The sequence below is a fragment of the Anabrus simplex genome, chromosome 3, assembly GCF_040414725.1.
Source record: "Anabrus simplex isolate iqAnaSimp1 chromosome 3, ASM4041472v1, whole genome shotgun sequence".
Lineage (NCBI taxonomy): Eukaryota > Metazoa > Arthropoda > Insecta > Orthoptera > Tettigoniidae > Anabrus > Anabrus simplex.
This window is the reverse complement of record NC_090267.1, coordinates 233,474,091-233,490,133: the sequence shown is the minus strand read 5'-3', so window position 1 is coordinate 233,490,133 and position 16,043 is coordinate 233,474,091. Positions and strand designations below refer to the sequence as shown.

At 38.6% G+C, this 16,043-nt stretch overlaps 1 protein-coding gene across 1 annotated transcript in view; it reads right to left on the bottom strand.

Annotated features, from left to right (window-relative positions):
* Positions 1-4,088: 4,088 nt before the first annotated feature.
* The window catches only part of LOC136867180 (proteasomal ATPase-associated factor 1), a 51,764-nt gene continuing 39,809 nt past the window's right edge, over positions 4,089-16,043 (bottom strand). The window contains exons 5-7 of the mRNA XM_067144303.2: positions 9,559-9,764; positions 6,898-7,037; positions 4,089-5,012 (exon numbers count right to left, since the gene is read on the bottom strand). Of these exons, the coding sequence (XP_067000404.2) occupies positions 4,513-5,012; positions 6,898-7,037; positions 9,559-9,764 (846 nt within the window). The 3' untranslated portion in view covers positions 4,089-4,512. The remainder of the gene's footprint in view (positions 5,013-6,897; positions 7,038-9,558; positions 9,765-16,043) is intronic.

The window sequence follows — 16,043 nt, the reverse complement described above, 5'->3', positions numbered from 1 at the left end:
GACAATTGTATATGTACAGTTTTACAATCTGTGTAGGAACATCGCATGAGCGTCAAACTATACAAAACACTTTTATATATCAGTGGCTGGAATCATGTCGTCCGAAAGGATCTAACGAAATAGCTTCCTGTGTTTATGACAGACTTAATCCTCTTGATCTTACAGATATCACAAAAGTTTATCTGGTTTCTGATGGGTGTGGGGGTCAAAATAAAAATAGTATCATGATTGGAATGGTTTCCTATTGGCTTTTTAACGATTCCCCGCACAAGTTAAAGAAGTGGAAATAGTATTTCCCGTTGTAGACCACTCCTTCATACCGACAGACAGAATCTTTGGGAGAACTGAAAAGGAGATTAGAGTGAGGGACACTATTGTACAACCAGAGACCTACACTAATACTTTCATGCAGTTTGGCACAGTGAAAACGTTAGGTGTTGATTGTCCGGTGTATGACTGGACAAGCAGCGTGCAATCATCCTTTAAAGCACCAGGGTCATGGCATTTTAAAATTCAATCTTGTAAGAGATTTGTATTTAGGAGAGGAAAATCCTCTACTCTACTTCGTGGAGAGCAAAATTATAGGAGTGACTTAACTGACTTCAAAGGGATTACTAAAAAGGGAAAGACAGTAACTTTCGATAAAATTCAGTTACCTCTTGGTGTAGCCGTCAAAGAAGAAAAGATGAATGATGTGAACAAATTGCTGACACTTTACTACGGGGAGGGGTGGAAAAACAATGCAGAACTTCAATATTACAAGGAGTGTATGGATCAAGAAAACGTGGTGGAAGATGACGTGACAGACGACCTTGTTTGTAAACCCAGGGAAGTGGATAACAACTTAAGAATCTAATCCATTTGACGAACTGCTGATTGTATTTTATTATGTTACAGCATACTATTTTTCATGTAATTTGCTAGAAATTGTGTTCACTGTAAATTTTGTGTGTTTATTAAATTACAAGTGCATAACAACATTATGTGGCTAAAATAATCCTTATTTAGCAAAATCCAGTGTTTTGTTCCAAAACTCGACATATGCAAGAAGTTCGTTCCAAAATACGTCTTTCCATTGCTGTAATTCCAAAAGTTAACATCTGCAATTTTTAATGCTAAATATCTCCTAAACAAATAGCTGAATTTACCTCTGGCCCTATTTTATGTTTATATAACAGTTTGTAACAAACATCAGATAAAATATATTGAATTTTTATGTTACGATGAACTTTAACAGTTTTTTTCGTTTTTCCCAAAAACTTGAAAAAATGCAGATGTCGATTTTCGGAACTAGGCGCCTCATATGTAAACGTGCTTCAAATGCATTTTATTTTTTTTAAATAATGCATTACTGCTGAACATAATTTAGATAAAATGTTCTTAGAAATGATGCTTCCATATTTTAATGTTGAAAGCTAATTCAATAGATGTGAAAACCATTTATTATAGCCTGTAGTCATTTGTATTTCAATTTGACATTATTATTTGTCCCAGAATTATAGAATCAACAGTATATATTGTATCCTTCCAGCTTCTACAAACATCTTTTAGAAGTTCAAACTTTGGCATACTATGCTAGATTATTGTATGAATGTTTTGTGTACAATACTCATTCTGTTATGTAATTAAAATATCTTCAATAAAGTTAATTTTTTTCTAGGTGTGGTGTTTTTTTTTAACTAGTGAAGAACTATAACAATTGACAAATGAGAGATGTGGCATTGGCTCCCAAGTGCACCCTTACTGATATTGTGAAATTTGATTTCATTTTCATGGAGATTAATTGGGAGGGTTCCTTCCACAAACTTTTGCTTGCTATATACTAAACACTTTTCATATTTTTAATAACTGTAAGGTTCTTCAGTCTGCCGGAACTAATTTTGAATAAATAAATTTATAAACTTCTTGGAAAAGAAAACTGATGGTAAAATAGAACTACACAGGTGGGCAGTGAAAACAAAATTATTTTTGTATCTAAATTTAATTCTTGGGGGCATGATTAGTAGAGTGGCTCAGCCACTGACCTTCAACCCAAACAGCATAGTTTCAAATTCTCGAGGTAAGAATTTTCAGTACAGACTATAAATCTCATGTTAAATCCGTATTGACGGTTGAACTTCTTACAAAATTGCACAAAACTATTTTAATCCTCTTTTTCACCTGAAAAATAGCGTGTCGTTGAGAATGTACACCTCCAAATTCCAGTCAAAACCCAAAATGAGCCAGAGTGATTCCAGCAACCTCACATAGAAGAAACCTGAAGAATGTTTACTTACAATAGCATCTTGCACCACAGATTTAACTTTGCTTCATTTGTATGCAACATAAACAGTCATGGTCATCACTTCATGGTGCTTGCTGCTGGGGACATTCAACCATTTGACCAGCAGAATTACACTGCATGTGTGTAACATTCCAGCATGTGTAAAATAGACCTGCTTTTCTTGTAGTTTCACTTTGAAAAATAAAATAAGTTGACAAAACAGTGAAACATGATGAATGGTATCCTGTCTGGCTGAGTGGTTCAGTTGGTAGAGCACAGAGCTTCCTTCCCACTCCTAGTCTTTTCCTATCCCATCATCACCATAAGACCTATTTCTGCCAGTGAGATGTAAATTGTAAATAAAAAAAAGATGACAATAGAGCTCTGGTTTTCTGAGCCTAAGTTGGCAGGTTCAATCCTGACTCGGTTCAGTGGTATCTGAAGATGCTCAAACAAGTCAGCATCGTGTCTGTAGAGATATTGATATGTTAAAAAAAATCATGTGGGACAAAATTCTGGCACCTTAGCATCTCCCGAAAATGTAAAAGTAGTTTGTAGGACCAAAAACCAATAACATTATTTACTATTAAAAGGTATCCTACAGAGAAGTTTCCCAGGCTCACGGCATTTTGAACAACAATTAAAGAAGGCTCTTGCTGTTCAGCCCTATACCTAACACAAATTCTGAATTTCCTAGTCATCTCATCACTTTTACCAATGATATAGAGTAATATGAGGACTTTCAGTCTTACACCACTGCTACCACCGAGTGAGTTGGCTATGTGGTTTGAGGTGTATAGCTGTTAGCTTACATTTGGTATATAGTGGGTACCAATCCGACTGCCGACAGCCCTGATAGATGATTTTCTGTGGTTTCCCTTTTTCACATCAGCAAATGCTCGGGCTGCTGTACATTTAATTAAGGCCACGATCACTTCCTTTGCAGTCCTAGCCCTGCCCTGTTCCATCGTAGTAATAAATGTGTCTGAGTAGGTGCAACATGAGGCAAATACAAAGAATCCGCAATACCAGAATTGATCATACCAGAATTTTACAAAATACTTTGCTAATTAAGGTAAAACCTAATCAATACTTGTAACTCGTCATGAGTAATTAAAGTATTGTCCAAACCACTTTAGCTGCAATCTCCCACACCAACTTTGTCTTGTCACTTTATTGAGTACTGTCTCGTTTGGTTCTTCATCTAATACTTATCAGGAACCTCATTTCAATTGCTTGGACCCTGCACTTGCTCCTCTCGATCAGTGTCCAGGCTGCTGAAGCTTATGGTATGTTGCTATCAGGGTAAAATATGTCTTGTAGAGAACCTCCTTGCATTTCATTGGTACATCCTTGTCTCATAATATGGTAGAACTTTGTCTTGTTGAATTGATGTATTTATTTCTTTGTCCAATTTTCCATCCTTTTGCCAATATATTACCTAAATGTTTAAAGCTGCCAACTAACCGTATGATCAGAGGTTCATTCTGGATCTTTATTTTGCCTCTTCGAATTCTATTTCCCCTTGTCACTACCACTGACTTACTTTTAGCTATGCTTATTTTCACTCCAAAATTCTGAATTTTCTGATTCCTTAACTTGCAGCTGAATTTCCTCTTATCTGACATTATGTTCTTTATTTGAAATTCAGTTCTGATTCATGAAGTCAGTAAGCCAAGATTAGACATGAAGGTGCTATGCCAAGATTTTCCACCAAGTAATGGAAACAACTCCTTCTGATAATAGGAAAAAAGGTACTAAATAAGCAAGGTCAACTGCTACTGCAATATTTATTATCTATATAACCTCACAATGAGAAGATGCATAATCAACAATATTTTATTATGTTGAGTAACTTTGAACGCTTTTCCACACTAATAAAAAGAAGGGCATTGTTGGGAACAATAGAATACACATTTATGATTAATGGTACTAAACAGGGTACTGCTTAGCTTTACGTAAGTTCAATTCTGATCCATAAAGCTGAATGAAAAGGAAAAATAAACATATGTCCATTTACAAGGTAACCCTTAAAACTGCTACCCGACAGGTTTAATATTAACTAGATTTCACACAAAAATTTCATTAATGCAATAAAAGGGTATTAATACTTACTGTATTTGTATAATCACACAACACACAGTTTGCTCTATGCTGTACAAATAGGTGATACTGCTCTGAATATATTTTCATTCAGATGACAGTTCAGGCAAAATCTGCAAACGTAAATGATCTTGAATTACGCAGAATTACGACTTGAATACATCCAAAATGACATTCTGTACTTCATACTTTCTAATTGTTGCATCCCTGCAAGCTGTGTAAACAGCAGTGCCATCAGATGCCAGATCATACACTGGATCGCAATCGGGACCAGTCAGATGTAGACGAGTATCAAGATGATCACCATCCCCAGAGTTGGGGATCCTGTAGTATATGCAAGAGCCATCTGCCTTGCCAACAAAGAAGCCACGTGCCTTATATGGTAGCAGACAAAGTGCTGCACTGTTCGACTCAAACCAAGACACTATCGGTGTGTTGCAATTTTCTCTGAATGCATAAAGGAGGACTTCTCCACTATGACAGCCAACAAGGAATTCATTATCGGATACAACTACAACACAGTTTATGGCGGAGGAAAGCATGAAAGAAAACAGAGTTTTTCGGCTTCTGACTGCTACCACATGAACACCTCCGTCTTCACAGCCGATTACAAGCACCTTGTCCTCTGTTCCAATTTCACGTTCACCTGGAGAATACAATATGCACATCATAGTTTCAATGACAACAAGTGACTATTAGAAGAAAAATGATCTCTGTACATAGCAAACTTTGAACTGTATGTACTGAAAATTGATTAACATAAAAATTCTAGCTTCAAGTCAAGCTTCTAGCCTACTGTTGGGAAAAGCAAAGACATAGTACATAAACAGAAATGAAGCTCTGTTCCTAGCAGAAGTAAACATTGTGTGTGACATACAAAAGCCATCATTTCCTCACGAAAAAAGAATACCGCATCTGAAATGATCCAAATAAAAACCCAAGAGCTCTACACATCAATTATTTTTCTAAAACTTGTATTTTCCAAACTAAAGGCATTCAAGATTTAAATGAAGATTAAACAAGAAATGTGATACAGTAAAACCTCGTTATGACGTTTCTGCAGGGGACAAGGAAACAGAACGTGTTAAGCAAGGTTACTAATAGCTTCTGGAATACACTGAATACAAAAATAAAAACTATCTGACAGGGATATATAAACACTTGATACGTTTATGTGACATAAGTGCATTTTACATCATGTACGTGCGGGTACAGTGAAAGCTATATCTACCGTATATATGCCTATATATGCCTATTGTTGGGAGAAGCAAAAAAATAGCACATAACAGAAATGAAGTTTATTTGACTAACTTGAGAGAATAATAATAAAAAACCTTTTCCACTGGGGCTTATAAAACAACAACAGTGTATTGAAAGGTGTGGAAAACACTAGACAACAAATATGGAAAACATTTGCAGAATGAAAGCATCAACATATTATTGCAGGTTACACTCTTTCTAAAGCAAATGTACGTTGAAGCCTTATATTTCAGACCAATGGATTATTAAATATTGTTTTTTGGTCACACTCTTCGACTATGAATTATTCGGACGTTACACTCGGCCATGTGCAGGGGCATGACTTTGGCTGCCATTCTGAATGCGGAAACACTTCAACCAGCTCAACGATCGAGTTGAAACTCAAAGGAGAAAGTTTCAACATTCATACTACCTATACGTGCTTAAAGATGCAGATCCAGTCCACTTCCTGAATGATTCTAATTCTGTCTTCATTAGTAAGCAATTTCATGACTTTTTCCATATACATAACTAGGCTATCACAAGACAAATATGTATTATGCTAGTCAACTTCACACAATTATATTCCTAATGTGCAGGAATGCTATCACATGACAAATATTCGCTGCCCTTCACTATACCATTCAATACAGAATAAATTTTTAACTTCTGAATGGACTTCACTGAAAGGAATGTACTATGCTCCTGAAACATGTATGAATAAATGGTTTTCAATTATAAAATGTGTATTGACAAGGTGGACCCAAAAATACTATTTATAGTTACTAATAGCTTCTGGAATGCACAATACAAGCACAAACAGGCTCAGTGGGTTATTTAGTAATTTCACTGCTAACCAGCAAGCAAAATTGAACATTCCTGAGGCTAACAGCTAGCTTCTCAAAGGTGCAACTTACCCTGTTAACTTCAGGAATTCTTGGCCTTTTCTCGTTACCGTGCAACTTTCCCCGACCAGCATCTTGTGATGAGGGCTTATATCTGTGTTGGAAATCAGGTTCCTTTCGCAAGGGATGACATTCAACATTTTTAGGGCTAGGAAAAGTGTGATCATACTAAGTGGTAATAGCAAAAATACGTGATGTGATGAGAGGTATTTTTATCTACTGTAGATTTATTACGATGGGAATCGGGACTTCGAATTTACAATGTGTTAAGCAAAAAAATGTGTTAATCGAGGAATGCACTAACGAGGTTTCACTGTACCTGTTTCCATCATTACAGCAGTGTTAATTTACAGTACGCTGAAAGATACCAACAAATGGCCTACTTACTAGGAGCCTCGTCAGGTTCACCAAGGTCTAGTTTGTTGTTAGCCACACCCAGACTACAGCAATTGATAGTGGAGTCCACTTTGATGAGAGTTCCAAGACAAGCTGATTGGCCACAGTCCCACAGCTTAGCAGTGCCATCCCTGTAACAAGCTAATTACTTAGCAGGAAATGAATACCAACAAGAGGCTAGAACTGGGAAGGAAATGACTATGGTCTTAAATAAGGTACAGCTCCAGCATTTGCCTGGTGTGAAAATGAAAACCATGGAAACCATCCTCAGGGTTGCCAACAATGGGATTTAAATACACCATCTCCGGAATGCAAGCTCACAGCTACATGCCTCGAACTGGCACGGTACCTAGCTTTTGGGAAGGATCTTTCACAGATGAGTGATCATCGGGATGAAGCAGAAAATCTGGAGGCACAGAAATCGGGAGGTTGTAGGTTCGGATTCCACGGGTGTCCAGGTGGCCATATTTGTTCTGTACTTCATCTCTTCAATACATACTATAACTGAACACAACCTAATATGTTGAAAGTTCATTTTCAGACAGGATTTGTTGGAGAAATCTTGTTGCATGATAGGCTACTTAGCATGAGTGGAACTAACACAGAGGCTCTCAGATGTTCGAGTCACCAATTTTATTGATACTTCCAGTATTAATAGCAGATATTAGGTGTAACAAAATGATGAAATAATTAAGCGTACATCTCTACCATTCATGAGAAAAAACATTTAAAGTAGGCAAAATAAATAGTGTGAGGCAACTGTATTCTTATTATACTCCAATAGCCAGCTCATCAGCGGTAGTCTAGTGGTAGCATTATTGCCTACAGACCAAGAGTTCTGCTGCAGTGAGATTGCAGGCTGGTCGTAGATGAAATTTTTGCTTCAAATTCCTCCATTTCTTTGTACTTCAATGATGTGGATTTTATGAGCATGCACTGTGCATGGAAAAACAGCCATCACACCACCACTACTGAATTTCATTGTCACCACAACACACTCAGGTAAATACCATTCGCCAAACATCTTGTTCACACACGCCCATCTGAGTGCTGGTCCGTAGATGCAGAGAAGGTCTCGGCCCATAAGTGGCCACGGCTGGTCTGTGGTCCAACGACTCTGTACTCTGACCGGCCAACTGAGCAGAGGAGGGGTCATCACGGTTCTACCATGGCTCTACACCTCTGCATTCGGGAGAAGGGACAGGGCTGGTCCCAACCGTCGGCTGTCCTGAGAATGGTTTTCGTGGTTTTCCATCCTCCTGCACTAAGGCGAATGCCGGGACAGTTTCTAGTATAGACCATGGCCGCTGACCCCCTCACCTTCTCTGAGCATCTCCTTTACCGTAACAAATCTCCGGGCCTGAGAGGCGGCATCACCGTCTAAGAGGCCCACCTCCTCCTTCAGGGGAGGAATGAAAACATTTTAGTAGTAGTCTGAGTGGCACATCATTTGCCATGACACACAACTCCATAAAACCATCCTCCATTGCTCCAAAAACCAATGATGGTGTTGTCTGCACTACCCTAAGTGACGTTATACATTTGTTCATGTGATCAATGACTTCTGGGCAGTAGCATGACCCTGAAAACCCGAGTCCTACTGCCTCTCGACAGATCGTTCTGTTGCTGACTACTGTCCCTAACCTGCAAAAGAATTATTGTTACAATCTGCTTTACGTCAAACCAACACAGAGAGGTCTTATGCCGATGATGAGACAGGAAAGGGCTAGGAGTGAGAAGGAAGTGACTGTGACCTTAATTAAGGTAAAACCTAAGCATCTGCCTGGTCTGGAAATGGGAAACCACAGAAAACCATCTTCAGGGCTGCCAACAGTAGGGTTCGAACCTACTATCTCCCAAATGCAAGCTGACAGCTACATGACCTTAACCATGAAGCCACTTCCTCGACCTGCAACAGAAGTCCTCTGTAATAGATGACAAGGATTTCTGACGACTGGTATGTACAGTGCACTTTAGAGTTTGGCAGTCCATATCAGATGATTTCCTAAGCCTATCAGAGTGATGATTGAGTTCAGTGCTTCCCTGATGTTTCCACTTCAAAATAATATTGCTAACGGTGGACCTGATTACATACAACTCCCATGAAGTCCCTTTGACAGAATGCCTGAATTTGTGGGACCCCTACAATCATGCCCTGTTCAAACTCTCTCAATTCATTACGTTGACTCAACCTTCAGAAAACACATCTATGATGTTGACACATTGTGCCTGCACTTATATATCCATGGATACATACCAGAACTTCACACAGAGCACATTCAGTGGGTAGATCAACCAAATAAAAATGACCCTGAAGCAAGAGGACTTGAGTGGTAACAGAACAAAAAAAATTACCACATCTGCACAAACACAGTTGGTTTGTAATGATGATTTAATCTTTACAAACATACAGTAATTACACTAGCTATCTTCACACACCAAGTTTGTAAAAGAACATTTTACACACATAACTTTGTACTGAATTTATAATCAGCAAATGTTAATACTACACTCAAGATCATTACTACTAATTAGAATTCAATGAAAAATCTGAAAAATAATAGGAGCAACTAAGTCACACGTAACTCTAAAATGAAAGATGAAGGGAAGCAGTTTCGAAGGATTTAAATCAAATTTCATACAGGTACGTACTTAGAAACAGAGATTATGTTGCGGCCTCGATTCACAATGCAGACATCCATCACAGCACCTGTGTGTCCTGATAAGGTAACTGGACACTGGCCTGTTTCAGCAGACCAAATCTTAATAAGCATGTCTGCCCCAGCAGACAGAACCACTACACCAGATGGGAAGAAACGGCATTTGTATACATCTCCTACATGGCTGCTGAGACTCCGCTAAAAAAAAAAAAAAAAAAATTCATGTTAATTTTTCAGAATAAAATTCATATTTGGAGACTGATTTTACTCTTGTTCCTCAGAGCTATAAGAGATCCATAATGTTCTGTCAGCAGCATGAGAAAAAGACTCTCACATGCCACTACAAAAGACCTAACGAGGTGTGAAGCAAGAACGAGCTCGTCATCGGCTGAGAACAATTACATGTAGAAGAACTGGGATTCTTAGAGAAAGAGCCATCTGTTTGAAGATGTTGACATATTAAGACATGGAGAATGTCTGTCATTTTATGTTTTCATGTTTGTCCTAATCTCCTGTTCTACTGCTCCCTCTTTCAAAGCTAATCCCTCATTGTGTGTAACCTATTTATTGTTCCTACCTTCCTAAATCCACCTGTTGCCATTTCTTAATGGATGCAGTATTTTGTATCCGTCTCTTGGCACAGGCCAGAGCAAAGTGTAGCTTCCACTGAAGTCCCAGTCTCATCCATGGCTGTGACAATATGAAAGTTGCTGGGGTATGGGTGGTGCTGAATAATCACATTTGGAGCACAAATGAGGAGCTAACTTTCAAAACTTAATATCTCCACTTTTATATTTTTTACAGGAGAATGAAAAACTTATAGCATTGGAACTTCTGCCTTGATGACTTTGATAACAAACCCAAATTATGGTATCTGATCGGTATATTCATATATGTAAATACCAGGAAATCATTAGCTTTTATTTCAATGGTATTTACAGAAATCATCTGGATTTATTTACTTTTGAAATTAAAACATGGATATATTAAGTTTTGAAATACAAGGTTAGGGAGATGTGAAGTTTTGTCACAAAATATTATGTACTCGAGGAGAAAACAGCATTACTTCTTAAAAAAATAATACATCCCATAAAAAACAAATTATTTTTGTCTCAAAAACCACTTTCACTATTTATGAAATACTGTTTAGGATTTCTGAATTTATTTTATTTTCATAGTGTTTTTCTAAATTTGCATTGTCTGATTTGGTAGAGAAACACAAAGCACAAAGGAACTCGCTGGTTAAATGTGTACAGCTTTCTCAAATTAAAGGCAACTCCATAGTTCTGACTGCTCATCCTCAACATTAAGGTCCTCTTTTCCAACAGAAACCTTGATTAGCTGGCGGTACCAAAACCAATTTGATTTTCTCCAGTCATTCCCATAATGTTCCTGAAGCAGATTTTTGTAACAGTATGTTGGTTGGGATTGCAACAGTAACCTCCAAACAATGTTAGGGAAGCCTTGCAAGACTGGTAAAATACATTAATGTTTCGAGCCATCTGACAAACAACAGAGTTATTAAGTTTTGATTGCAACAAACATGCATATGGAGATATCAAGTTTTGATTAAAAACATCATATTTCAGACGTATTTATGGTTCAATACAGCTCAAGAAACCAAGCATAATTTGACATAAAACAGGACTTTGAAATTTTTAGAGATATTGAGTTTTGAAAGTTAGCTCCTCAAATAGTGTCTGAGTGTTATGAAAGGTCCTGCTCATAGGGTCAGTCGTGCTGCAGTGGCACATTCTGGCCCAATGAGGAAAGCAATGGCAAACTACTTCACTCCTCATCTTGCCTGGTATGCCTCATTAAGCTCTGCCATGGTTTTTGCAATTTCCCTACAGCGTTCTCCCCAGAAATTTTCGTCAGCCGGGTGGCAGAGATGAGTAGCCGGGAGGGAATACTACGTACAAAATGAATATGATAACATTTTAATGTATTCCCCTCAGGGCATTAACAGTAATATCAAACAGGTGAACATTAACAGGAAAATTGAACTATTTTAGTGTTATTATCCCGAACAAGTCATAACAGATTGTTTTGAACTTCTAGTGCTCTTCTGCCCGTTCATAATCGCATAGCACCGGGGCTGACAACTCTGTTGCTGTGGAATGCCCTACGGGTTTGTGACGTCATGTAAAATAGAGTCGCCGCTTGTGATTCTACGGAAATCTAGACACCGCCCGCGCACGACACTACGTGGTAGTCAAGCTAAATATTTAATCTCCAATGTAATTGATGCAATTATTCTAACAGTAATGAAGATTTATCATTTAAATTAGCAGTTATACAGTATTTAGGCCCACATTTTAATTTGGAGCATCCAGCAACTCAAATATGTATCAACAATATGTAACTAGCACATATCTAGATAATGTCAGCCTGTCTGTAAAAACGGCAGGGTGGTGCACCCATTAAAAAGGTCCTAAGCAGAACACTGCCCTATAACTGCATATCCTTTGGTAGTGCTATTTGAGGATCCAACCACCCTCTGGGCTGATGACCTAACAGAGACACCTTTCTAAATATGATTTTATTTGTCACTTGTTTGTTCCGTTCCATTATTTATATTGATGCATTTGGTTTTTCTTCTTGTTATGTGTTTATCAAGTCTTTTACCACCTATTTATATACTTTTGCCTCTTCCCCTTTCATGTACTTATCCATCTGTCTTCACATCCCACACTTTCCACTTCAAGACTGAAGATCTGTCAAGATGACCCCTAAATGAGTGCGATAACCTGCCTTCCTGACAAACCGGCGAAGTGCAAACGAGCTCATCACAGGCTGAGAACAAATGGATGTAGACGATGATGACCTACGCCATCGGCCCGTGATGATAATTAAAAGTGACCCACTGACTAAGATGAAAATGATAAAAATAATCCGTACAACGGATCCCCGAAATGTATTGGTCCACACATACAGTAGCAGTCAAAAGTATTTTGTGGGTAGCATTTGTTTGAAATTCTTTTAAGAAAACAGTTTCTGTTACAAAACCTTAGTTACCAATACAATGACACAGACAGTACATTTGTGATCAATTTAGTATTAACACAACTCTTATTTAAACATAAATATATTCCTTGAAAAAATATAGAGTTTCATGTATCAAAAATATTTTGTAGATAACACAATACATCAATACACAAAAACCATCGTCAGATGCTGAGGTACAAATTTAGTACTTAGTTGCATATTCATGAGCACTAATAACAGAAGTATATCATCATGGCATAGAATCCACAAGCTTACAATTTCTCCCAGATGTGACCCTATTTTCTCAAGCTGAAAATGGGACATTTATCAACTTACTTTCAAAAAAATATTATTTGGCCTATAAGTTAAAGCAAATAGAAAAGCTATGAGCCTGTTTATTTATCATATGCATAAGCCAAAATAATTACAATAGGCCTACTAAATACACAACATTTACCATATATCATTACTACTTACTATAAAAAGTACACTGGCGGAAAAAAATATCCAAACACCAAGAAGGGGTTGTGCTAGATTAACGAATATTGTTGGGCATATTTATATAACTGAAAGATGACACTGTTTCGAATTTTCTGCAAATCACATTAGCGCGGCACTAGTAGTGGCCCCATAACATTGCACATTAGGTTTGCTTTAAATACAGGCTGTACTGTGTGAGAGCGTTAGTTACTTGTGAGATTGGACGGAGTGACTGTGAGTGGGTTAAGAATGCCTTCACAATGACAAAGAGGCCAGTATCAACAGCTCACTGCAGTTGAACGAGGCCATATAATAGGGCTACGTGAAGGTGGATTTTCCTTCTGCGCTATTGCAGAACGACTTGGTAGGAATGTCTCAACTGTGTGTGTGCTGGCAGCAGTGGTCACGAGAAAGTACGCTTGCAAGAAGACCGGGCTCCGTACGTCCCCGTGGCACCACCACGAGGGAGGACCGCCGTATTCGGAGTATGGCTGTGGTGCAGCGGACTGTGTCTGCAGCAGAAATCGAGCGGCAGTTAGCACCACAGTGATGCAATGAAATGTTCGAAATCAGTTACTTGAAGGACAGCTCCGAGCCAGACGGCCTGCGGCGTGCATTCCACTTACCCCAAACCACTGCCGTCTGCGACTCCAGTGGTGTCAAGCGAGAGCTAACTGGAGGACGGAGTGAAGGTCTGTTGTGTTTTCCGATGAAAGTCGGTTCTGCCTTGGTGCCAGTGATGGCCGTGTGTTGGTTAGGAGGAGACCAGGTGAGCGCCTGCATTCCACCTGTCTGAGGCGTGGACTCACTGGACCTACACCGGGAGATCTGGTCTGGGGAGCAATTTCCTATGACAGCAGGAGCACTCTCGTGGTTGTCCCATATACCCTAACTGCAGATGTGTATGTCCATCTGGTGATTCGACCTGTTGTGCTGCCATTCATGAACAGCATTCTTGGGGATGTTTTCCAACAGGATAATGCACGCCCCATGCCGCTGTTGTAACCCAATGTGCTCTACAGAGTGTCGACATGTTGCCTTGACCTGCTCGATCCCCCCATCTGTCCCCAATCGAGCACATGTGGAGCATCATTGGACGACAACTCCAGTGTCATCCACAACCGGCATTAACCGTCGCTGTATTAACTGACCAAGTGCAACAGGCATGGAACTCCATCCTATAAGCCGACATCCGGCACCTGTACGACACAATGCATGCACGTTTGCATAACTGCATTCAACAGTCAGGTGATTACACTGGTTATTAATGGATCAGCATGGCATATTTGCGAAGGCTTTTCTTGCGCGGATATTAACCTGTAGTCTTGTACCTTTAGTCAATTGAATATATTACCCCGATAAATATACTGCCAAAATTTCCGTACTCTACATTCCTTATTTTATGATATTTGGATATTTTTTTTCTCCCAGTGTAGCATACATTTTATATCATGTTTTAAGCCTAGAGTTAGCCTACAGAAGTATTTTTCTGAAGAATGGATTTTCCTCAGAAGTTTCACATTTTGCTGCAAGTAACTGAAAAACTCAAAGCAACTGTATTTTAGACTGACTTTGGTAAGCAACAATGCTTTCAGCTTTCCAACTTATAACTGTGTTTTTTCTGATCTCCATATTTTGTTCATGCTTGCAAAACCTCTCTTTACAGGTGCATTAGTACCTGGCAATGATATCCCAAATTCTGCAACCTTAGAAAAATTACTAAATGATAGTTTTTGGGAAGAGGAATACTGAAACATTTCTACCCATCTCAGATGGGCTTCTATTCCAACATTATTCCACTGAGTGATTTTATCTGCAGTAGCAAATTGCTTAAAGAAATTCAATGAAAATGGCAGTATCATCAACATTTGTAAATTTTTAATCATAGGTATTACACAGTTCAACATCATTCCATTTTAATACATTGTTAAACAACATCCATTCAAATTTCTTGTATACTTCAAATCTGCCATTCCACAATCTATTTGCAACTTTTTGCAAATCCTCGTGAAGCACATAGTACAACATCTGGGATAAAATTGTTCTGCCTTTTTTCTCAGTCATATTTGCTTTCAATGTGGAAAGTGTCATGGCTACCTCAATATCTGTTGTTAACTCACCTTCTACCTGGAGAAATGTCTGGAGGAAAGTTTTAGCTTGGTTATGCAGAAAATGAAAAAACACTTGCCAATGGGTTTTCTTTTTTCTTTTTCTTTGTTTTTTCTGCAAGTTGCTTTACGTCGCACCGACACAGATTGGTCTTATGGCGATGATGGGGCAGGGAAGGGCTAGGAGTGGGAAAGAAGCGGCCGTGGCCTTAATTAAGGTACAGCCCAGCATTTTCCTGGTGTGAAAATGGGAAACGACGGAAAACCATTTTCAGGGCTGCCGACAGTGGGGTTCGAACCTACTATCTCCCGAATACTGGATACTGGCCGCACTTAAGCGACTGCAGCTATCGAGCTCGATCAATGGGTTTTCAAAAAAAAAAAAAAGATCATTATCATTGGACATTTTTCCTGACTAAGAAAATATGACCTCAGTCTTTCAAAAATTGGAAGAACTCTTCCAATCACCTGGCATTACTATAACCTAACAATTTACTGTACTCAATCTCACCAAAACTTCAGAAATGCTTTAGTGATTCTACTCTAATATGTATATGTGAAAATGGTACTATATTTTGTGAATAACCAGTTCTGCATTGATAGGTAAACAATAAGTACTATATGCACTGTACATCCAATGCCAAGGATTTCATGATATAGCAACATTTTAAGTTTGTGGAAAATATTTCTGGATCCCTCACCACAATTACTGTTAGTATTGTCACCACAGAATGCAATTATCTTGCAACTAAGATTGATTTTTGCAAACACATCATTCAGATAATCAGTAACAATATCTGCTGTTCCGCCAAGACGTTAATGAATTTCCAAAATTCGAACACCCAGTCCGCTTCCTGTTTGACAGAGCCTTAAATGTCCATCACCTCAGGCCATTACAACG